The sequence below is a fragment of the Carcharhinus amblyrhynchos genome, chromosome 6 (genome assembly GCF_965287045.1).
Source record: "Carcharhinus amblyrhynchos chromosome 6, sCarAmb.v2.hapA, whole genome shotgun sequence".
Taxonomy (NCBI): Eukaryota; Metazoa; Chordata; class Chondrichthyes; order Carcharhiniformes; family Carcharhinidae; genus Carcharhinus; species Carcharhinus amblyrhynchos.
Window position 1 is genome coordinate 82848112 of NC_137329.1, and position 25193 is coordinate 82873304.

A 25193-nucleotide genomic window follows, 5' to 3' on the forward strand; every position below is an offset into this window, starting at 1 on the left:
GTGAACCAGCTGCCCATTCTTTATTAGGTCAAGTGTCACAAGCAAGCTCTAATGGTAGCTTCACGTTAATAGTATCAAATATTTCAAACTTCCAAAACTTTCAATGTTACCATCCAGGTAACATTGCGCTTCAGAGAGACTGCTTAAAATCTGATCCATCAATCTTTGGAAAAGGTTTGGTGCAGATGTTACTCCAACATATTGTAACATAAAATACTTTTATGAGTAACACTTGTAAGCAATGATTGTAATTCAGCAGCTACATTCGTCTGTAAGTATGCTTCAGTCTTGCTGAATTTCTGTCCACCTGATAATTTAGCAAACAAATCTTCAATTAAAGGAAGTGGATATCTATTTGTGATTTTTACCAATGACTTGGAAGAGGGGGCTGAAGGATGGGTCAGTAAATTTGCTTATGACGCCAAGATTGGTGGAGTAGTGGATGAGGTGGGGGTCTCTTGTAGGCTGCAAAGAGACATTGACAGGATGCAGAGCTGGGCCGAAAAGTGACAGATGGAGTTTAACCCTGATAAGTGCGAGGTGATTAATTTTGGTAGGACAAATTGAATGCAGATTACAGGGTCCTGAGGAATGTGGGGGAACAGAGAGATCTTGGGGTTCATATCCACAGATCTCTGAAGGTTGCCACTCAAGTGGATAGAGCCGTGAAGAAGGCTTATAGTATGTTAGCGTTTATTAACAGGGGGTTTGAGTTTAAGAATCATGGGGTTATACTGCAACAATACCAGACCATGGTGAGACCACATTTGGAATATTGTGTTCAGTTCTGGTCACCTCACTATAAGAAGGATGTGGAAGCATTGGAGAGAATGCAGAGGAGATTTACCAGGATGCTGGCTGGTTTGGAGGTCTTATGAGGAAAGGTTGAGGGAGCTAAGGCTTTTCTCTTTAGAGTGGAGGAGGATGAGAGGTGACTTAATAGAGGTTTATAAGATGATGTGGGGGATAGATAGAGTGGACGTGCAGAGACGATTTCCTCGGGTGGATGTAGCTGTTACTAGTGGGCATAACTATAAGGTTCATGGTGGGAGATATAGGAGGGATGTCCGAGGTAGGTTCTTTACTCGGAGAGTGGTTGGTATGTGGAATGCACTGTCTGCTGTAATAGTGGAGACGGACACATTAGAAACTTTCAAGCGATTATTGGATAGACACATGGAGCACACCAGAATGATAGGGAGTGGGATAGCTTGATCTTGGGTTCGGACATGGCTTGGCACAACATCGAGGGCCAAAGGGCCTATACTGTGCTGCACTGTTCTATATTTCTATGTTTCTATGATATTGTACACACATCACTGGATTGATGGTTGTTTTAAAATCACCACAATTAAGAACTGAACCACTTTGTTTCATGACAGGTATGATGGGGGTAGCCCAGTTATTCATTGTAACTTGCTCTAACACAGTGTTAATAAATCGTAATAATACTACGTCAAATTTGGGTTGAATTGTATTTGACTCCGCTTTGTTTTGTGCCTTTTTGTTGACTATTAGGCTTTATCTTGAGTTTCACTTGAACTCCCTTCACTGAGCCAAGTGTCTCTTCAAAAACACTTTTTTTTTTCTCCGGAAAGTGTTATACGCCTGTTTTGACATAGATCAACTTGTTGACAGCACTCCTGTTAATTTATATCTTCTCCAACCATGATCTCCCAAATAGAGCTGGAAAATTACCACAGACCACATGGACAGGCAACTCTGCTGTCTGTCTACTCAACTCTATGTTGACCATGATGTAACCTTCTAATAACATAGTCTCTTTTGTGTATGTCCTTAACATCACATCAGCTGGTTTTAAAGGAAGATGCAGTTTTTATTGGTGAATAGTCTCAGGAATTAAAGATACAGTAACACCAGTATCAACCTCCATCCTAATATGTTGTCCACTTAACAATAGAATCCCCAGAATCTATGTGCTTGGTGAGACATTCAGTTACATAAGAACATAAGAAATAGGAACAGCAGTAGGCCATCTAACCCCTCGAGCCTGCCCCGTCATTCAGTAAGATCACGGCTGATCTGATAGTCGTTCTGTTCCATTTACCCGCCTGCTCCCCATAACCCTTAATTCCCTTATCGATCAGAAATCTATCTACCTGTGACTTAAATATATTTAACGAAGTAGCCTCCACTGTTTCAATGGGCAGAGAATTCCAAAGATTCACTACCCTCTGAGAGAAGAAGTTCCTCCTCAACTCTGTTCTAAATTGACTCTCCCTTATTTTGAGGCTATGCCCCCTAGTTCTTGTTTCCTTTCTAAGTGGAAACTCTTCATAGAAACTCTTCATAGAATCTCTTCAGTTGGAGCTCTTCATAGAATTTCTGGGTGTTCTCTTCTTCAAATACGTAATTTTTTTCTTTCATGTTGCAAATTATTTTTGTACAATGCAACTTGTTCTTCTGAAAGTACCCCAATTCTCCACTGGGGAAGCTCGTCTAGCCCAACAAGCTTTGCAGTGCGACCCATTGTGCCACAATTAAAGAATCATAGAACCTCTCTAGTACAGAAGGAAGTCATTCGGCCCATTGACTCTACACTGACAACAATCCCACCCAGGCCGTATCCGCAGATCCCCACATATTTACCCTGCTAATCCCCCTGACACTAAGGGACAATTTACTGGAGCCATTCTACCTAACTGACACATCTTTGGACTGTGGGAGGAAACTGGAGCATCTGGAGGAAACCCACAGTGACATGGGGAGAATGTGCAAACTCCACATAGTGACCCAAGCTGGGAATTGAACCTGGGTCCCTGGCGCTGTGAGGCAGCAGTGCTAACCACTGACCCATCATGTAATCAATTCTTGCATTGACTATCCTTACTCCAGCATTCACTCACTAAATGGCCCATTTGACACATCTGTGATGTGCTTCTTGCTGTTTTAACTTCTTATGGGCAGTTCCCAACTTGTGGATCTTTATTCCAGCACCAAATTGTGAAGTCCCTTTAACAACCATGATTTGTATTGCTGTCTTTAAAGTTAAAGCATATTCAGTGAGCAATCTTCTTTGGATAGTCTAATTTTGGAATCCACAGACTAGATGATCTCAAAGTGTATCTTTTACTGACTCACCAAACTTACAATGCTACGTCAGACTCTTTAATGTTGCTGCAAGCTGCACAATGCCTTTCAATTAATTCCTTTGGTGGAACGTGAACTGTTTTGCGATGATCAGTGGCTTTGGAGACTATTGTTCTTCAATCATCTTTGTCAAATCATAAGATTTGACTCCTGCCTTTGCTGGATGAACCAAGCTCTGAAGCAAATTAAAAGTTTTACTTCCTATCGTACTGAGAAAAGTTGGTACAAGTAATTCACCTACAATTTTATTTTCGCGTACAAAGTATTGAAAATGCTCTGCAGAACAACTCCATGATTAATTTTCTTCATTTAAAGGTGTCATGGATCCTAACTGACCCACCATTTATCTTACAGGCATCAACAATTTGAGAATGCTCAGTGTTTTTTCATTTTACTGTCTTCCCAATCCTCCCTTTTTATATTGGAGACCATTGATTTGATGCAATTTTTCTTTCAAATGATCCCAGCTGTACAGTAGAGCTTCCTTTCTTTTCAAATATACCAGGTACTTCCTGGACTATGACACTTCTCTGATCAAGAGAAAAAAACCCTTCTAAACCCAATTGGAGAACTTTTTTCTTCCATGACTTCCTGCACTGGCACTTCAATCTTTAATCCTGTTGTTGCTTCTCTCCAGCTGTGTAATATTCACAGCATGAGGGCCCATATTATGTTTTTTCTCCACTTAGAATCCCTTCTCAATGTTTTTGATGAAACAAAATCCCAGCCTGTCACTATCTTTCTTTTTGTAATGTTCTTTGTTAGGATCTGTGTTTTTTAAACAAAAAGAAAAAAGTGGTTTGCACACATACAGTCAAACTAATAACAACAAACTTATTCTAAGAGCTATTGCTTGTACAGGGGACAAACTAAAAGTAAAACAGCAGGCTGTGCAACACCCTAATGACATCACCATCAAATCATGTGATTTGCTATTAAAGCAATCATGCAGTACTTAAGTATATGACAAAAATCCCCCAGTATCAGTTTTTTTAAATAGCCACTCCCACTTGCTGATTGTATCAATTGATCTTAACAGCATACAGGTGGAGGGCAATGACTGGTAGTTACTTAAGCACATATAGAGAGACATTTACAGACACAATATTTGAGCAGAATTGGGAGATATGTACCTGTGATGTTTCACTCTATTAATAAATCTATTCCAAGTGAAGACTGGCTTTGGGTTCTTCCTTCACCAACTGGTTGTCTGGAGTAGAATGTCACTGACTATATTGAGGGATGTTGTTTGAAGTCTGATGGTATGAGAGAGCTGAATGAAAATTCACCCAACACAAAGTTTCAATATTGGTGAACTTTGTAATGGAAACTTATCCATTCTGATGCAAATGATAAAACTGTGATATATCATACTTCCATATTTCTTAATTATTTCTATTATATTATCTATAACCTATATGAAAATGTGTCCTATAAATGGAATATAAATATCTTGCTTCCAAAGAAAATTGTAAAGATCTACCCACAATGTAACCACCTACCGTTTGGGTTTGGAATAACAAAATTGATGCTTTGACATGGATCTCCAGAGTCTAAAATTTTTACATACAAAAAAAGGACAGGCAGTTTCCAAGTTCTGATTCCACATCCGGCACAGCTGAACTATCAGTGAATTGGTGACATAAGATAAAGAGAGAGTTTTAAAACCAGGCCAAGTTAAACCACAGAGTTATTTCATTGGAAAATAATATGTTTAAAACATTTCTTCCATTGATTCACCAGCTAAAAAGTAACAGCTTAGCTTGCTCTATTGTTCAGCCAGCCTTTGGTTTGAAACATTAACTGATCCACATTACGCATTATTGTAATGTGAGTGTGGAAACCTTTACTATTACAGCATTCTTATAGATTATGCGACGAAGTTGCTGTGCTACTTTGATGCTTTTCAAATGCTTGAGAGTTGACAACATGGGCAAGATGGATACCGCTGAAGCAAGCAACCAGGATAATTCTAGGCATCAGGAAGCTAGATTATGTGTAAAGTTGAAGGAATTTCACCTTTCTCCTAATTTTTCCCTTCTTGGCATGGCATAGGTTTTTCTTAAAGTCTCTGTGATGCACATTGGAATACTTTTTTACATTGCAGTTGCTACATAAATGCATTTTATTGTTGCTTATTTTGGAAAAGCTAAGACTTCAGGGTGAAGCTTTCTGGATTAGAAAGGGGATTGTCAACATTGATCCAAGCAGAATATTCCCTTAACATCGAATGGCTAAAATACCCCATATGACAAGTAAGTAGCTAAGTCCAGCCTAATGTTTTGTTTTGATGAAGTGCAATGGAATTGTGGATTAAGGTACAGCAGAAGTCCATTGAAGAGGGCTGAATAAATTGTTGAAGAGATGTTGCTGGAGAGAAGAAGTGTTGATAAATGAAAAACAAAGAGCGATGTTCAATCTAATGGCTTCCCCTGTTCCTAAAGATTATTCATCTAGATTTTCCAATTGCCAAAATAGATAACTGCCAGTGGAGGCATAACACCCATTGACAATCTGTTCTCTTTCATCCTCTGGTCAGAAAATGTTCATTGTGAAATCTGTTAGAAACATTCATTCATAACTGCAATCTCTATTTGTTGAATTAAGAGTGAAGTGACATGAAATTGCTGTCCATAAAGATAAAAGTTTTGGAACAGTCAGATGACAAATATTGTGTAAATTTACTTTGTGTAAAACATTTTGAAAAGTAAATAAGGTGCTTATTTAACAGGATGAGGTGCTCAGTGGAACTTTGAACTACTGTTGTTGGCATTTGCTGCAGAAGATATATTGCTTTTCTGTCTTTGGCTGATCCTGCCGAACGCCAATTCTCAAATGACATCAAAATTTTATGCTGACTAAAATCAGAAAGTGCTGGAAAATCTGAACAGGTTTGGCAGCATCTGTGAAGAGAGAAACTGTGTCAGTGTTTTGAGTCCAATCTGACACTATTTTGGAATTTGATATGTTGGGTGGCACAGTGGTTAGCACTGCTGCCTCACAATGCTAGGGACCGGGATTCAATTTCCAGCTTGGGCCACTGTTTGTGTGGAGTTTGCACATTCTCCCTAAGTCTGTGTGGGTTTCCTCCAGCTATTCCAGTTTCTTCCCACAGTCCAAAGATGTGTGCGTTAGGTTGATTGGCCATGTTAAATTGACCCTAGTGTCAAGTGATTCGTAGGGTTAGTGTGTGGGCTCAAGAGAGTGGGGCCTGGGTGGGATTGTGGTCAGTGCAGACTTGATCAGCTGAATGGCTTCTTCCTGCACTTAGGGATTCTATGACTCGAAACATTATATCTGTGTATGTCTCTCTCCACAGATACTGTCAGGGCTGCTGGACTTCCAGGACCCTCTGTTTTTATTTCAGATGTTCAGCATCTATATTATTTTATTTTTAAGCTTTTGTAATGCATTTATTAAGCAAAACACTCTTTACATATGCGTTTTAACATCCATCTTTCTAGCTACTTGGGAAGACTATTCTCTTCCCTCAGTTTTCCCTTGCAGCAGCTTCAGTATTGTAATAAACTGGAGAGAAAAAAAAAGGAAGTAAAGCAATGAAGCACAGGAGTGAAAGGAAAATAATGACCAAGATGAAAATGAGAGACATTCTTTTGCAGTCCTAGCCTACAAATATCCTTAGCTCTAGTGATGTGAAGGGCTAAGTTTAATTTTGGTGGAATCCAAAATATCAGAATCAGTGAGTCAGTTAATTGTTGTTCCTAAGAGAGACATATTGTTGAAGCTTTTCATCTTACACTCAGCTGGACAAACACAAGAATGCCAAATTTCAAATGATCATAACAATTTACACTACAGCAGAAAAAGATACTGTTTGGTTGGAAAGTAGACTCTGGCTGAGGCGGGAGAAATATATGCCACCCAAGTTTCCTGATAATTTTTTTTTAAAGTTGCAATGTTGAACATATTCCTTTTGCTTGCAGAAAGTAGGGCCCTGTGTTTGAGTGTCCGTCCGCCCCAGCAAGCATAAATAAGTCTCATTACGAGCTTGAGTGATTTTCTCAAACTGGTTGTTCGTGTAACTATTAGCACACTCAGGATTGCTCAGCAAGTTCTGCCCAATCACAGCTAACAGCAGGCAATTTTGTTTTGGGTTTTGTAAGCGCAGGCTGGTAGAGCATTTGTCATGCTTACATTTGTCCTGATGAATGCAAGATGAAAACTTTTGACAGCATGGATCAATTATCAAGTTCAGGCCACAAGCAACTTGTCATTTAATTGTACTCAAATTTGCTGATACAGATGACAATTGGCTTGACCAGTTTGAGCAAAGGCATGTGCAGAGGGGCATCTGTATGTGTGTTATTTAGCATTTTGTGTCCTCCCCGTCACTTTGCCTGCAGTTGCTAAGCTCAGTGACTTTCGCTGATTGCTGTGCAGACACATAGATTTGGGCCAGTGTCTGTGGGAGTTTGCGCATTCTCCCCGTGCTTGCGTGGGTTTTCTCCAGGTGCTCCGGTTTCCTCCCACACCCCAAAGATGTGCTGTTAGGCTGATTGGCAGGAATAAATTGTCCATAAATCAGATTCCCTCAATCTGGATGGCCATAAAACATTATGTGGGTATGCCGGCGTTGGACTGGCGTAAACACAGTAAAAAGTCTGACAACACCAGGTTTTAGCCCAACCGATTTATTTAATAATACTCACAAGCTTTCGAGGTTTCCCTCTTCGTCAGGTGAATGGAGAGTTCTAGCCTCAGACAGAGCATATAAAGCACAGACAGTTTAGAGATTACTGATTAGAATGCGAACCCTTACACCTAACCTGCTGTTCAAGACCTGAAGTGGCTGACAATGTGAGTGGAAGGAGCACTGATCACAGGTTACAGAGATGTGTATTGTCTCCAGACAGTACAGTAAGTGAGGTTTTGCAAACCCAGGCAAGTCACGGGAGTTACAGATAGTGCGACATGAACCCAAGATCCCTGTTGAGACTGTCCTCATGTGTGCGGAACTTGGCTATCAGTCTCTGCTCAGCGACTCTGCGCAGTCGTGTGTCGTGAAGGCCGCCTTGGAGAATGCTTACCCGAAGGTCAGAGGCTGAATGTCTGTGACCACTGAAGTGTTCGCCAACAGGAAGGGAACAGTCTTGCCTGGTGATTGTCGAGCAATGTTCATTCATCCGTTGTCGTAGCGTCTGCATGGTCTCCCCAATGTACCATGCTTCGGGACATCCTTTCTTGCAATGTATCAGGTAGACAATGTTGGCCGAGTTGCAAGAGTATTTACCATGTACCTGGTGGATGGTATTCTCACGTGTGATGATGGTATCCATGTCGATGATCCGGCATGTCTTGCAGAGGTTGCTGTGGCAGGGTTGTGTGGAATTGTGATCACTGTTCTCCTGAAGACTGGGTAGTTTGCTGCGAACAATGGTCTGTTTGAGGTTGTGTGGTTGTCTGAAGGCAAGAAGTGGGGGTGTGGGGATAGCCCTGGCAAGATGTTCGTCTTCATCAATGATATGTTGAAGACTCCGGAGAAGATGTCGCAGCTTCTCCGCTCCAGGGAAGTACTGGACGACGAAGGGTACTGTGTCCCGTGTTTGCCTTCTGAGGAGATCGGTGCGGTTTTTCGCTGTGGCGCATCAGAACTGTCGATCTATGAGTCGAGCACCATATCCTGTTCTTATGAGGGCATCTTTCAGGGTCTGGAGGTGTCTGTCACGATCCTCCTCATCTGAGCAAATCCTGTGTATACAGAGGGCTTGTCCATAGGGAATGGCTTCTTTAACGTGTTTAGGGTGGAAACTGGAGAAGTGGAGCATTGTGAGATTGTCTGTGGGCTTGCGGTACAGTGAGGTGCTGAGGTGACCGTCCTTAATGGAGATGCGTGTGTCCAAGAATGCAACTGATTCTGGGGAATAGTCCATGGTGAGTCTGATGGTGGGGTGGAATTTGTTGATATCATCATATAGTTGTTTCAGTGATTGTTCACCATGAGGCCAAAGGAAGAAAATGTCATTGATGTATCTAGTGTATAGCATTGGTTGAAGATTCTGTGCAGTGAAGAAGTCTTGTTCGAACCTGTGCATGAAGATGTTGGCATATTGAGGTGCAAATTTGGTCCCCATGGCTGTTCCACTTCTTGCCTTCAGACAACCACACAACCTCAAACAGACCATTGTTCGCAGCAAACTACCCAGTCTTCAGGAGAACAGTGACCACAATTCCACACAACCCTGCCACAGCAACCTCTGCAAGACATGCCGGATCATCGACATGGATACCATCATCACACGTGAGAATACCATCCACCAGGTACATGGTAAATACTCTTGCAACTCGGCCAACATTGTCTACCTGATACATTGCAAGAAAGGATGTCCCGAAGCATGGTACATTGGGGAGACCATGCAGACGCTACGACAACGGATGAATGAACATCGCTCGACAATCACCAGGCAAGACTGTTCCCTTCCTGTTGGCGAACACTTCAGTGGTCACGGGCATTCAGCCTCTGACCTTCGGGTAAGCATTCTCCAAGGCGGCCTTCACGACACACGACAGCGCAGAGTCGCTGAACAGAGACTGATAGCCAAGTTCCGCACACATGAGGACGGTCTCAACAGGGATCTTGGGTTCATGTCGCACTATCTGTAACCCCCGTGACTTGCCTGGGTTTGCAAAACCTCACTTACTGTACTGTCTGGAGACAATACACATCTCTGTAACCTGTGATCAGTGCTCCTTCCACTCACATTGTCAGCCACTTCAGGTCTTGAACAGCAGGTTAGGTGTAAGGATTCGCATTCTAATCAGTAATCTCTAAACTGTCTGTGCTTTATATGCTCTGTCTGAGGCCAGAACTCTCCATTCACCTGACGAAGAGGGAAACCTCGAAAGCTTGTGAGTACATAAAACATTAGACAGGGGTCGTGGGTGGAGCGGGGGACTGGTGGTGTTGAGATGGCGGTGTGGGCTCATTGGGCCGAAGGGCCTGTTTCCCGGGCTGATTTTGTTCTTTGTTCTTTGTTTCTTTGTAATAGTCAGAACCCAGCTCAGCAGAGCAACCCTGAGGGTGAGGGGTTCACCTTTAAAAATTCTTTTTTCTTAATAGAAGTGTCGCAACTCATTTTATTGCACAATCTCCAACTTAAAAATATAATTTCAAATGACTGGCAGCTAAACAAGCTGTTTTGTTTCTGAAAGCTTACCTCCAACTTTCTTTCTGACAGTACTTTGTGTTGTTGAATGTAGTCAAATTATTTGAGGCTTGATCACTCAGTCTCCTGGCCTTATTGACGCTGGGAGTTCATTTTGCTCACTCTCTCCTTTTCTTCTCACGTATTTCTGTACGAAGATGAAAATGGCTTACTTTTGCAGCAACAAAATAAAAGAAGGAATGTGGTATTCGGACAGCTCCTTTCATGGACGGAGTATAGAATGTGCGGTGAGGACTGAAAGTGCCTGTGGGCGTTCAGTCCCCATTGGTTCGAACGCTGAATGCTGCGATGCCCAGAGACATCCTGTATTGTTACCAGCTAAATGGGATCATGAGAGTCTGAAAGGTGTTTGAGAATGAACTGAAAATCATTTTCACAAGTGGATGATTACTTTTGCCAGCTGTTAACTGAACTCGATCAGAATGTCCTAGATTTCTTAGACTGAATTAATTGCTCTTTGGACCTTGACTGGGAATTTTCTTTGTAGGGGAGAGCGCTTGCAGAGAAAAATGGCTATGTGTATTGATTTTTCTATACATTGATTTTCAGCACATTTTTCTTTCATTATTTGAACCTATGAAACTTCGCACAAACAATGAGTAATTCAAACTAGATTGCTGCATTCCTCAGGAAAAAAGGGCAGCTCAAGTATAGATTTACCAGAGAAATCAGCCCTCTCCTTTTTGTAGTACATTAATAACTTAACTGTTAATTGGAAAAATATCGTTTGAGAGTCCAACCATTTATGTACTTTTTCTGAATGTAGCTGTGGCCTGCCTTGATATGGGTCAGTCTATCAAAGCTTAATCTTTGATGCACTAACTAAAAACACTTGGAAGGAAGAACTCTCCAAGCTACTTCATCAGCCCTTTTAAATGGGGAGAAGTTAACAGCTTGTATTTAGGTGGCTCACTTCGCAACCTCCAGATGTCTCAAAGCTCTTCAAAACCAGTTGAGTAGTTTTGAAGTGTAATCATTGTCGTAAACTCGGAAAAAAAAGCAAGACCCCACAAACAGCAATGTGATGATATATGGCCCATTAAATTGGTTGAAGGAGATATGAACCCTCTACCCATCTTCAAAATGTTACCCAAAATCTTGTACCTGTTAAGACCACAGTATAACATCTCACCCAAAAAAAACAGCACCACTGACAGTGCAGCACTCCCTTTGCACTGCATTGCAGTATCAGCCTGTTATGTGCTCAGTTTCTGGAATACGACAGAAAGAGGTGAGATTGGCATCATCTTAGTTGCATGGGGTGGCACAGTGGTTATCAATGTTACCTCACATAGCCAGGGACCTGGATTCGATTCCCAGCTTGGGTCTGTGTGGAGTCTGCACGTTCTCGCCATATCTGCATGAGTTTCCTCTGGGTGCTCCGGTTTCCTCCCACAGTCCAAAAGAAATGTGCGGGTTAGGTTGATTGGCCATTGCTCCTTAGTGTTAGGGGGATGTTGGGGATTAGTAAGGTAAATATTTGGGCTTACAGGGATAGGGTCTGGGTGGGATTGTGTTCAGTGCAGGCTCGATGGGCCAAATGGCCTCTTTCTGCACTTGTAGGTATTCGATGATCTGTCACATTTTAGAAAAAGACTTATTTGTGAAATTGCTTTGAGATAAGAAGAATCTCCGTTTTAATATGTGCAGATGTGGACATGTTTGGTAGAATGCGTTCACTTCTTTGTAGACAGGTAATAGTGGGGAAGAACTTTATCAACCGCGTCTTCCAAGCTTGCCGTCACTGCAACCCATTTTCCTGGGTTGGTATTAATTAGCCAAGCAGGGCAGGCTACCAGCAGGATTCTCACCACCACACCAAGACAGAGGAAAGTTGGTCAATGCTGCAGGTATATTTTTACAGCACCTAGCATTTAAAGGAAGCGGAAGAGCCTCAGTGTGCTTTAGGCCTTCAAATAAAACTGAATCCTACAATTGTTTGTCAGGGAGCTGCACTGAAGGGAAAGGGGAACAGCACAAGGCACCTCCCGAATATCCTTGTTTTTTTTCTTTACCACTGCTACCTCAAAGACTATGACTTTTCTTCTATTGATAGTTCTAGAGAATGACAGGAAAAATTGAGGAGGGGAAATGTCCTCTAGGAAGTCAGATTCCTACCATTCTTTATGTGCAGTGGCAGGAGTGGCAATTCTTGCATTTACAGTCACAGGGCAGAATTTTCTCAAAAAAGTTTAAGTATCAAACAGGCAAGTAAACAATAGGTTTTCTTGCCTGTGTTTTTTCAGCAAGGTTAGTAATGGGAATTTACAACACTGTGCAATACAGAAGCTGTATTGTGAATCTCGCCAGTAGGGGCGAGGTGGAGTCTCTTTTGAGCAGTAGGGGTGCTATTGAGCAGGTGCCCCAATCTCCCAATACCTTGTGTACACAGTATACTGGGAGATCTGTCAACGTCCCCCACTCCCCCCTCCCCCCCCCACCAAATTGCCACCCCAGCTGATTGCCCCCTCCTCCCAACCCCAATCGCCACCCTGGATAATCAGTCTCTACCCCCTGCAGAGTTCCCTCTTCCCTCCCCTTCTTCCACTCCCTTCAGGCCCAGCCCCCTCATCCCCCCAGTCAGGCCCTGTCCCCTTGGCACTGCTAGGGTGCCAGACTGACAGTGCGATGGTGCCTGGTGAGTACTGCCATGATACCAGTCTAGCTCATAGGCACTGCCCATGACCACCTGAGGGCTTCAATGGCTTTCGGTCCCACCAGTAAGGCCATTGCGTTGCATCCCTGTTGGGGGCATAATACATGATCTTCACTAATGTGGACCTCATCAGCAAAGGGACTATGTGAGCCTGGATGATTGCATCCAGGGCTAGGTAAACGTGTTATTAATATGTAAATCAACCTCATGCTCAGGAAGGGCGTGAGGCTAATTTCGTCAGCAAAATAGGGCTAGCAAGATCGCAAGAGGTGAGAAACTGGGTGCAAACCCGATTTTTCACCTCTCGCACAATCTTACCAGTCGACTGGCATAGTGAGCCGGTAAGGTGGCACCCATAAAATTTTACTGCACAGCAATAGGCTTTTTTTTGTCTGCACCGGCCATCAAGCATCTATCTGTTCTTATTCTGTTTTCCACCACTTGATCCATAGTCTCGTGTGTTATGGTGTTTCAAATGCTTCTTAAATATTGTAAGAGTTCCTGCCTCTGTCACCCTTTCAGGCAGTGAGTTCCAGATTCTCACCATCCTCTGGGCAAAAATGCTTTACTTCAAATTCCCTCAAAAAAATCTCCTGCCCTTTACCTTAAATCTAAGCTTCCTGGTTATTGACCCTTCTGCTCAAGAGAAAGGTACCTTCATATCAGCCTATTTCTCTGCCTCATAATGTTGTACACCTTAGTCCTTTGAATAATCACTGTGAATAGTGTTCTTCTAACTTAAACTTCCTAATCGTTTGAGATCTTATACCAAAGCCTGTATGTACCACAAATGTACTGTTCTCTCCTAGCAGACTTTCCTCAGAGGCTTTCTGGCTCCTTTCAGCTGGTTTGTGATACTCCAGAAGAGCTTAAGTTAGGAATTGTGACTTTTGTACAGATGCTTGTGCAAAGCAAGTAGTTTTCTGTAAACATCTCATTTCAGTGCACAAAGATGCAATTTCACTCAAGTTATTTTACCTATGCAAAACCTTTCCTAGTCTCCCTATGCTGCACCATTTTTGGGTAAAAGGAAGCAAACATTTTGCCCCCTCACATCAGCTGTGATTTGAGGAATACTATCCTGGTCAGTGAAAGAATGTGAGAGAGAATTTGAGCTCTGGGATTATCTTGTAAAGCTGATGGTAAATTTGAAAATCCTAGCACTGTAAAGCTGAGAACCATGTTAATTCCCAGCTTTGTGTCAATGGTGTTAATTTCTTTGTTAGCTAATCCTGTGCTAAGTAAGCAGATTGTAGGCTTAAAGGAGACTGCCATTTAGAGTAAACGGACACTTGAGACTTGCCTTAAAAGGGCTGATAAACAAAGGATAACAGAAATATTGAACTGGTCAGAATTGCAAAATGCGTCTACGTAACCCGCACATGTACATGAAATAGCTTTTGACACACTCACACGCACACATCCACACACCAGACACACACTGCACTGAGCACGCATGTGGAGGTCGAAACTTTGGGGTAAAGTTCTCTATTTAGAAGTGATTGTCTGACACCCTTAAATCTCAAACTGATTCAGGTTTCACTGTTGCATCTCCTGCTTATAAAGGAGCCTTTGAACATGTTTTGTTCTTCTGGCAACTGGAATGACTGACTCTTCAAATGCATTAAGCATAATGCTATGCAAGGTAACCTTGAGGCATGACACTCAAGGTTTCATTTCTATGCTCTATATTCTATATTCTCCATATATAAAAGAAAATAAAGATAGTCATATTATATGACAGAATGTCAAGAGCTGTTTATACAGAAACTGTCCTCAGTGATCTGCAAATCCTAGTGATTAACTGAACTACTGGAGCAAATAAAATACTGGTATGGCTGCTTTCCAGAACAAACATAATCTGATGGATATTGTTTAACATAAATCGAAAATGGTTATTATGTATTTGCTTGCATGGGTCCATATTGTATTTTATGGTGATCTGATTTATCGCTTTATACATCTCCATCTGACTGACACTTACCTCATTTACACAGCTCATTAACCAATGTCTGTATTTTGTTTGGAAGTCAGATTATTTCATGTTACATTGCCTTTCATTGAACTGAAAGTCTTTCTGACAGGATGTTTGCGTACTTGCCTTTTCCATTTTGGTTGTACATTCGGACACTACTCGGAGCAACATACCACCCTCGTCCACGTGCCAAAAGTAGGGTGGGATTCTCACTAAAAAATTCTAAGTATCGAATTTGCGTAAAAACTGGAGTAAATCCCACTGTTTATTTCAGTGGGAGTTTTAAAAAGAATATCCTACACACTGTGCATTTCAGAGAGCAGTAGTGTGAATCATGTTAAAAATCTGGGGATGGGGTTTATTCCTGCTGGAGAGGCTGGCAGCATAGCGCTGAGCAGGCCACTGCGCATGTGCCGATCTGTCAGAGCAGAGATTGGCTCACGTGCAATGGCCCTGCACTGCCGGCCTCCCGATTTCTGGCTAGCTCGATTTGCTAACCAGCCCCATGACCCCACATCTCTGCCCCGCTGACTTCCACCATAGCCCGATTGCTTTCCCCACAGCACGAACGCTGGCCCCACAGCTGCGACACCACCCCCCTCCCACCGCTGCAGCCCTGGCCCAGCCCCAATTGCTGGCTTCCATCCTGATGCCCAGCCCCAATCATTGGCCACCATCCCTTTGTCATTATCCCTCTGCAGAATGGCAGCAGGCCCCTCCCCCTCATTTGCACCCCCCCCCCCCCGCCCCATCCCCTTCACACTTCCTGATGCTCGGTGGACAGTGCCAAGGTGCCCCTGGGCATTGCTATTTTGCCCCCTTGGACAGTGCCATGCCAGGTGGCCCAGGCTGGCACTATCAAGGTGGCAATGCCCACAGGGGCACCATCTTTACCTCCAGCCACCTGGGGGCCCTTAATGGCTCACCTTCACTCCAGCAGGGTCGGGCCACCAGCTCTCCACAAGTGAGGAGTTGTTATAAACCCCGCTGAAGTGAAACACTCTTGGTGGAATGGGAAGAGGTTAGTGGGCCTGGAGACTTCAGTCCCGGGCCCTCTAATACTATGCTAATGCCCGTTATTATTAATTATATAGCTCTGAAAATCCGGCGGCCGGAGATTTGTGGAGGCCATGGTGCCCAAAGGGAAGCTCCGTAAACAGCCTCCATTTGAGTCTCCCAGCTGGGAGAATTGCCCCCAGGATATTTTCATCACAGTTACTGTACAATCTTGGTTGAAAGTGGTTCAGTCGGACTGGTGATGTGCTAATAGAATGTTCAAGATCATATTGCATAATTATCCACAGTTGAGCAGTAGGCTAGGACTTGTATAAGGAGGTAACCCAATGGGAGCAGACAAATGTGTGTGTGTGAATTTCAAAAAATGTAGATTAGGAGGGCGATATCTTGTTGCTTTTGTGAAGTAGCTCCCCAGAGGTCAGTGTCCCTTCACCAGATTCCCTTTGTTCACAACCCATCTCCATTCCTAAGAGTGTTTCAGGTACAAAGTCAGAATCCAAAATGTCTGTCACCATGATGCTCCTAAATATGTATACAGGTGAGATTCCCTGATTGAACTCATGAACATTACCTCCATCAGGGAGCTTGTACTCCAAGAGGCCAACCTCATGGACCTCATTTAGGTCATACAAAGAACAAAGAACAAAATCAGCCTGGGAAACAGGCCCTTCAGCCCAACGAGCCCACGCTGCCATCTCAACACCACCTCTCTACCCATGACCCCTATCTAATGTTTTATGGCCATCCAGATTGAGGGAAAACTGATTTAGGGACAATTTATTCCTGCCAATCAGCCTAACAGCACATCTTTGGGGTGTAGGAGGAAACCGGAGCACCCAGAGAAAGCCCACGCAAGCACGGGGAGAACGCACAAACTCCCACAGACACCGGCCCAAATCCATGTGTCTGCACAGCAATCAGCGATAGTCACTGAGCTGTCGTCTTGCCCAGTATCTTGTCCAGTTTAGGCGCACATTAACGACATGAAGCACTAGGCCAATCTCGAACAACCAAGAGCAGCCCCAGTACGACCCATCGCGTGTATGCCCCTCGTTGGACACGAGGTGGACCGACTTAAAACCTGTGAATGAAAAGAGAAAAAACATTATTATCATACTATACCCATTTACATTTCTAGGGACACCCCAATGCTAATGACCCTTATTTAAAACAACCTCCTATATCCACCCATCTCTAACTCAGTCATGTGCCTGTCTAAGTTACTCTTAAAGGACTCTAGTGTGTTTGCCTCCACCACCTTACTTGGCAGAGCATTCCATACCCCCACTACCCTCTGTGTGAAAAACCTCCCTCTAATATCTGTGTTGTACCGCTCCCCCCTCACCTTAAGTCCATGGCCCCTTGTCCTACGTGACTCTATTATAGGAAATAGCTTACCTCTGTTTACTCTATCTATACCCTTCATAATCTTATATACCTCTATTAGATCCCCCCTCAGTCGGCGTCTTTCAAGGGAAAAGAGCCCCAATTTCTTCAATCTTTCCTCATACCCCAGTCCTCCATACCAGGCAACATCCTGGTAAACCTCCTCTGCACTCTCTCCAGAGTCTCCAAGTCCTTCTGGTAGTAAGGCGACCAGAGCTGTACGCAGTACTCCAAATGCGGCCTAACCACCGTTCTGTACAACTGCAACATTAGACTCCAGCTCTTATATTCTATACCCCTTCCTATAAAGGCTAACATACCATAGGCTTTCTTCACCACGCTCTTCACTTGCACTGCCACTTTCAAAGACTTGTACACTTGCACCCCCAGGTCTTGCTGCAACTCTATACTCCTTACAGGCTTACCCTTTATCATATAACTTCCCCCTACATTATTCCGGCCAAAATGCATCACCTCACATTTATCATTACACATTGGAAAGGATCAACAGATATTTTCACCTGCCAGAAGGCTTTATCATGTCTTGAAGGGACAGAGGGCTAACAGTGATAACAAAATGAAGAGAAATGAAGCTCACAGTGATGCCTGTGACCACAGACAAGTGATGGAGGAGCGCAGGACCTGACCCACTTATTTGCTGGGAGGCGAAGTGGTATGGGTGCCACATGAGGTGGCTATGAGGAAGATGGTCCAGTTTGCTTCTTCATGGTGCCATTGCCAGAACTGGAGAAGAGGCAGGCATTAAAGGTTGCATTTGACCAGTACCATCATATGCTATGCCAGCTCATATGGTGCACGTTAGTAGTAGGTGACCTTGTATCAGATGACAGAGTCCAACATCCAATGATATTTTAGAATGGTTGTAGCGCAGGAGACCATTCAGGCCATCATGTTTGTGCTGGCCCTCTGAAGGAGCAATTCATCTTATGCCACTACCCTGCTTTCTCCCTGTACCCCTGAAAAATGTTCCTTTTCATATAACAATCCAATTGCATTTTGAAAAACCTAATTGCCTCAGCCCCCATCACTCTTTCAGGGAGTGCATTTCGGAACCTTACCACTTGTTGTGTGAAAAGGCTTTTCTTAAATTGCCATTGTTCCTTTTGCCGAACATCTTAAATCTGTCTCTCCTGGTTCTCAATCCTTACACCAATGATGTTGATTCTCTCCAAACCCTAGATTCCCCATTGTGTATAAGGAGGCCATTCAGCCCATTGAGTATGCACCAACTCTCCAAAAGAGCATCTCATCCAGAATGAATTCCTCATTCAGATCTTCTCTCAGTCTTTGCTAGTCCCAATATCTCCAATGTGTTGACCTTTATTCATTGCAAGGCAATGTGACAGTGCCCACAGATCAGGTTAAAGACACCTTGGTTGGTATGGACGGTTGAGTTTCACTGCTGATTGGTCTCTCTGGCATCTTCTTTCAAGCCTCACTGCTATAATCATGACACATTATGATGAGGCAACTTCCATTATATTTATGACAATTTTTAAAATTTTGTTTCATTAGGACTTGCAGCCCTTGTATATACTCCTCCTTTGCTGGAGCAAGACATGTATGAGGAGCTTTTGAGGCCTCTGGGTCTTAAAAAGATGAAACTTACAGAATACTGAAATGTCTGGATAGAGTGGATGTGGGGAAGATGTTTCCATTAGTAGGCGAGACTAGGATCCAAGGACACAGCCTCAGGAACCGAGATGAGGAGGAATTTCTTCAGCCAGAGGGTGGTGAATCGAGGGAATTCATTGCCGCAGAAGGCAGTGGAGGCCAGGTTATTGAGTATAGATTAGTTTTTGATTGGCATGGGGATCAATAGTTACAGAGAAGAGGTGGGACAATGAGGTTACAAAACTTATCAGCCATGATTAAATAGCACAGCAGACTCGATGGACCAAACTCCTAATTCTGCTCCTATGTTTTATGGTTTTATGATTAGCCTTCTCAGTAGATATGGATATGAGTGTGTAGTTGCCAGTGGGTGGGTACAGAATACATCTGTTCTTCCTGTGTCTGTGTGGGTTTCTCCAGGTGCTCCAGTTTCCTCCCACAGTCCAAAGATGTGTGGATTAGGTTGATAGGCCATGTTAAATTGACCCTAGTGTCAGGGGGAATCAGGGTTATGGGGATAGGACCTGGGTGAGATTGTGGTCTGTGCGGACTTGATGGGCTGAATGGTCTCCTTCTGCGCTATAGGGATTCTATGATTCTATTTGGTATCACTTGGTATCCCTCCAGTTTTTTACCTGTCAGAAAGTTCATAACATTCTCATTGCTTTCTCTAATAAAGATGTAGATGTTAAAAAGCTGGTGTGCAACAATAAAATATGCATTTCTGTAGCATCCTTCAGCACCTCAGGAAGCCTTTTATAGCCAATGAAGTACTTTGAAGCATAGTCGGCTGTGATGTGAAAAAGAAATGTTAGAAAACGCTCCAGAAATAGCCTGAGAGCTGCTAACAGAATCTTCTGGTTACATTCTTTATATGAACTTCTATCTGCAGCCAATCTCCAGGAGACGCATTATATCCTAACAAGACCACCATGATGTTCTTCATGTTTAAAATGTGAAAAACAATCCATGCCGTCACCTGATCTGATTTAAAGATTTTAATGAAACTCTTGCCAATTTTTGTTCAAAGCTTGCTGCCTTTGTGAAAAATTAAGTGAAAATGTTTGAGATACAAGGACAGAAGAACAGAATCATTACATCATAGGGGGAGGTGATTCAGCTCATCGCACCTTCACCACTCCCTCTGCTTCCTCTCTGTAGTCCTATTTTTCCTCTTCTGATAATCCAATTCCCAGCCATCATGATTTTGTCACTCACTATACCCCATGTGCGCCAGTTGATGAGGCAGGGTGGACACTGCAGTCCGGGTGTCACGTCTTAGCAGGCCAGCAGGGTATGATACCCACTCAGAATATCTTAGCTGCATGTGGTCTATTGTTGGGCAGATGGAGTGTGTGAGTTTGATATCATTTTTGTCTTGCACAACAGTTCATTCCACACTTAGTTCTACAGAGATTTGACAATGTTACTGGATCAGGATTTTAGAAATGACCTTGCATTTTGGAGCCTTAGTTCAATAGGCAGGCTCGCACACTCTCACACTAACACACACAAGCACTTCCACATAGCCAAGTGCACTTGGGTTACTTCAACTTACCATTTTCTTTCCTGAATTAACTCTCTTATTGCCTATTATTTTATGTCGTGTTGAAAACTATCTTTGCCTACATGGTGTGAAATCTTGTTTCTTGATTGCAGGTATCTTTATGCACTTGGGCAGAAGGTTTGGAAGAGGTGGAAGAAGCGATACTTTGTCCTGGTTCAGGTTAGTGAGTGATACATCCAGCTTAATTCATCATTTCTGATGATGTTGCCAGATACCTTTGACTTTGTGAGTATGGAGAAGTGGGAGCAGTGGGATTGAGTATTTTATTCCATTACATTTGGCAACAACAAAGTCATAGGGTGGCTGTTGGTGAGATGGAGCTCATAACAGAAGTATCAGCTGACTTGATTAATCTCAATGGACGCTACCTGGTCTGAGCTTTTTTTTCTGCTATTGGCCTTTAGTGACCCCACTCAATGGAAACACGTGTCTGAGAAGATGCTGTAAGTGTATCACTGACCTTCACACCCTGAGGCGTTCAGCTTCCTGTTAGAAGTGCAGTTCTGTTGAATTAATCTGGGGAGTGATCATTCAGTGGCTCCCAAGTTCATGAAAAACATACATATGTATTCCTGATGGAGTAAGTTGTGTCTATTAAAAGAAGAAAGATCTGGATTGAGAAATTCTTACAACTCATTAAATTGTAAAGTTGTAAATTTATAATAGCCAGGATAGACTGAAGCATTAATGCTGGTTTATGTTACTTTTGTACATGAACTCCACCAATCAGGCAATCTATTTTCAGGTGCTATCCCAGCACAGAGCAAGTATTCAGTTGAATTTTGCAGAGAATTGTCCTGTATTATTTATGTGTTGTTACCTGGGGATCAAACGTAATTGCCTTTGCAGCTAAGCCGGCCTTGCCTATTGTTTCAGGTTAGCCAGTACACATTTGCTATGTGCAGTTACAGAGAAAAGAAGTCTGAGCCTCAGGAATTAATGCAACTGGAAGGATACACAGTGGATTACACAGAACCACAGCCAGGTATTACGGTCAAAGAAAATAAAATGACTGCTATGTGCTTGCAAATCAGAATACTGTAATGCAATGGGGACTGGGGTTGGGGGGTGGGGGGGTGGGGGCGGATAGTACAGGAGAGACTACTTCCTAAAGTGTTTTTCTTGGTGTGAAAGGCATGTGGATCACAGTTAGGCTGTGCAGTTTCTGCAAATTTGCTACTTTCAGCAGCTTCGCACATTTTCTTTGCTGCTCCTGATTTTGGATCTGTTCAATTCCACACATTATGATAAAAAAAAATTGCAAATTGCACTTCTTGTGATGTTTCAAGTGATATATGTCCTTTTGTTTAAAATTGTTCCAAGAGCCAAAGCAGACAGCAAAATGTAGTAATACAGTTACGATAATGGGGCTAATTGGAAAGCAGCATGTTGAATAGATTCCTCCTTTGCTGTATGATTCTATTAAAAGTGGAGTTGATCGGTGTCAGGATTTATCCCCCAGCTAAGTAGAAACCTTTCTAGTTGATAGAATATATAAGGATCTGACTGAAAAAGATTATATTGCTGAGGTAGCTCTATACCACAAAGGAAGGAAATGAGATTCAGAGGGTGGAATTTTCTGGTCTTCCCGCGGCATGTTTTCTGCAGCGAGATAGCTCACCATTGGCCACTGGCAGGACCTTCTAATCCCGTCAGTGTCTCCAGTGCTTTGCTTGGCTCCCCGTCCTGCTGCCGGGGAACTTGCCATGGTGAGGGTCACCTTCAGCAGGACCGGAAGATCCTGTCAGTGGGAAGGGCCGGAAAATCCACCCAGAGTATATCCATTTACCAAAAGGAAGTGTAAATATTCAAATAATCTAATTAAATTTGGGTCATGGCACTAGTGATGTCTTGGCAAAGTGAAGGTGTAATTAAAAGACACTAATGGAATATTAGGATATATAGCCAGAACATAATACATATTTAGTGGTTATGACAAGGGTTCACAACATACATACAATGTTTGGCTTTTGGTTGGTGTGCCCAATATATACCTTTCTTTGCACACTTTCTAATTTAATTAACAACAGATCCCAAGTCCTAAGGGTCAGTGTCAAGGATTGACTAATAAATTTAAGCTCTCTAGAAAGAAATTGGTTAAGTGAGAAGGGCTGTCTTTTTGGAAGAGTTGATGAAAGGTATAACTTGATCTCGGTTATTCACTTGTAGGTTTGGATGGTGGGCGGGCATTCTTCAATGCGGTTAAAGAAGGTGACACTGTAGTGTATGCAAGTGACGACGAACAGGATCGAGTACTGTGGGTTCAAGCTATGTACAGAGCCACAGGCCAATCCTACAAGCCTGTCCCTCCATCACAGGTCCAGAAGTTGAATGCCAAGGGAGGAAGTGCACAGCTGCCTGACGTGCCTATATCGCAATTCTGTGAGTACACTAAAACAATTTAATTTGAGCTCTTAGTTGTTTAAAAGCAGTGTAATGTCACTGTTCATGAAATGACAACATGTTTGCAGCTCAGTCTAAGATACCTGCGCCTTGGAGAGCTCATTACCCCTAGGTTGATTCCCCACTCTTGTGTCCTGATTAATCACCCAGACCAGGTAACCCTCAGTCTGCTGTGTTGCCCTTAAAGGGACAATCACTACAGTTTATTGGTCACAGAGTCCCCACTATGCAAAGGGCAATGCCAAATGAGAATCCTCACATCTTGTTAGCCATGCTGTTGCCATGTTTAATAACCTGGTGTATAATCATCACGAATGGAAATGAATTAGACTCTTGCTGATTCACCTGTGGTTGGAAGGATGGATATTAGGTAGCAGGACAATGTTTGCAGTCCACAAGGGCCTGAATGAAAACCTAAATGAAAAGCAGCCTAGATGTACTTTTTCCTCAGTCTGTTTTTTTTTCCTTAGCCATTATCATAATAGGTCTCCTTCTGAACTGCTCTTTCACTGCATACTTCAGGAGTCACTTTATGTAGTGATCAAACATTAGATTTTTGAGACAAATTATTTAGTGTGTTGTCACTCAGTAAATGTTTTCTTTGTGTTTGCAGACAAAACAGGGTTTGCTTGGACATTGTCTTGCTGCCTTATGTAATAATATGAAAATAATGAAATTTCTTATGTTGTTTATTTTTTAGCAAATGAATAAATGTATTGATCATAAGCAAATTAAGATATCATCAGATTGTGTTTTTTAAAAAATCATTGTTTATTCATAAAATTTGTAAAATTACACTACATAGTAGTTCAAATTTGTCAATACATACAGTACAAAGCAATTCAATTATTTTTCCAACACAATTACATGCTTTATCACACTTGCAATTCCAGCTTATATTTGCAATTTGTATTTACATTTCAAGTCGAATGTTCTCTGGTATGTACAGACTGAGGTATTTTATAGAAGGTCCAGCCGCTTGATATCCTCTGGCGAGTGGGCCTTAGCCTGTGGCTTTTTCCCATTGAGCCTTTGTGCCTGTCCCAAGCTTCACTGCATTCCTCAGCTTGTGGCACTGGATATTGGACGTGTCAGTCTGTAATACCTAATCATGCACAGCTCCCTATACTGGAAGACCAGCAGGTTTTGGGTAGTTTAAAGAGTTTCTTTCACCTGTTTGATGGTTCTCCAGTAGGAGTTGATGTTTGTTTATGTGACCCTCCCTAGGAACAGCCCCTCCAGCCCAGAGCTGATTGGGATGAACCTTGACAAAAAATTACTTCATCTCTTCAGATTTTCTTCACAAACAAGGAAGTGACTGACAGCCTCTGTAACTGGCGCAAGGACAGTTTGTGGTGCTGCTGGGAATCCCAGTGTGCACAAAAAATTTCACAGGCAGAGTCCGACTCAACAATCTTGATCCTTGTTGGAAAGTTCTGGCACTGAGGCACTCAGTTATATTTTCCATTCGTTAAGAAATGGCATATCTGGTCACAATCTGTATATACAGCCAGAACCATTTAATTGTTGGTAACCAACCCATTCTGTTTGTTATTTGCTTATCATACAGCAAGGGTTGTTGTATTTTTTTAATGCATTAAGCTCTGTGAACATTTGAGTGCTCCAATGGTATCAGTTGAAAATAGTAGGTTGAGTTTCTTCCCTAATGGAGTATGGAAATGTCTGAGAATGAGAAAAATAGGGTTTGTACAAGGGTTTAGAATGGGCTAGCTGTACATGTGAGGCAAGCTAACAAGTACCATTTTGGAGCATGTATATTTGGGCCATTTAAAATTGTTAGGAAGTCTTATCTTGAAAGTTTCCTTAATATGTGCTGTTACCTTTTCCATTTCTACTTGGAGGAGAGGCAGGGCTTCCACAAAAGAGTCTGGATTACCAACTTGTGGTTTTCTTTCTCTATTGTGCTCAACAATATCTTGAAGTAATCCCAGTCACACATATTGTTGGTACAGTTCCCATTACCTTGTTTTTATTGCCACCAGCGTTTACAACATTTCAGAAAGATATGCTTTGTAGTGACAGGTTCTGACCACAACGCTAATGCTGATTGTTTTTTCGTATTTCTGAGACAGGTCGCCTTCCATCTTTCCCATTTTAAGTCCCATGTATTGGAAAATCTCTGGGCTGAGTTTATAGGAGACATGCTCTGTGTGTCGCTCACATACTTTAGTTTCAAAAATCTGTTTTGTAGGTGATAGCATCTATATATACAAACATTAGCTTTGCTAAGTAATATCC

At 42.5% G+C, this 25193-nt stretch overlaps 1 protein-coding gene across 3 annotated transcripts in view; it reads left to right on the plus strand.

Annotated features, from left to right (window-relative positions):
• The window catches only part of cadps2 (Ca++-dependent secretion activator 2), a 660232-nt gene that overhangs the window by 407725 nt on the left and 227314 nt on the right, over window positions 1–25193 (plus strand). For all 3 annotated transcript variants that reach the window (XM_080190802.1, XM_080190798.1, XM_080190799.1), the window contains exons 9-11: window positions 20624–20690; window positions 21408–21516; window positions 22701–22913. In XM_080190802.1, the coding sequence (XP_080046928.1) occupies window positions 20624–20690; window positions 21408–21516; window positions 22701–22913 (389 nt within the window). The remainder of the gene's footprint in view (window positions 1–20623; window positions 20691–21407; window positions 21517–22700; window positions 22914–25193) is intronic.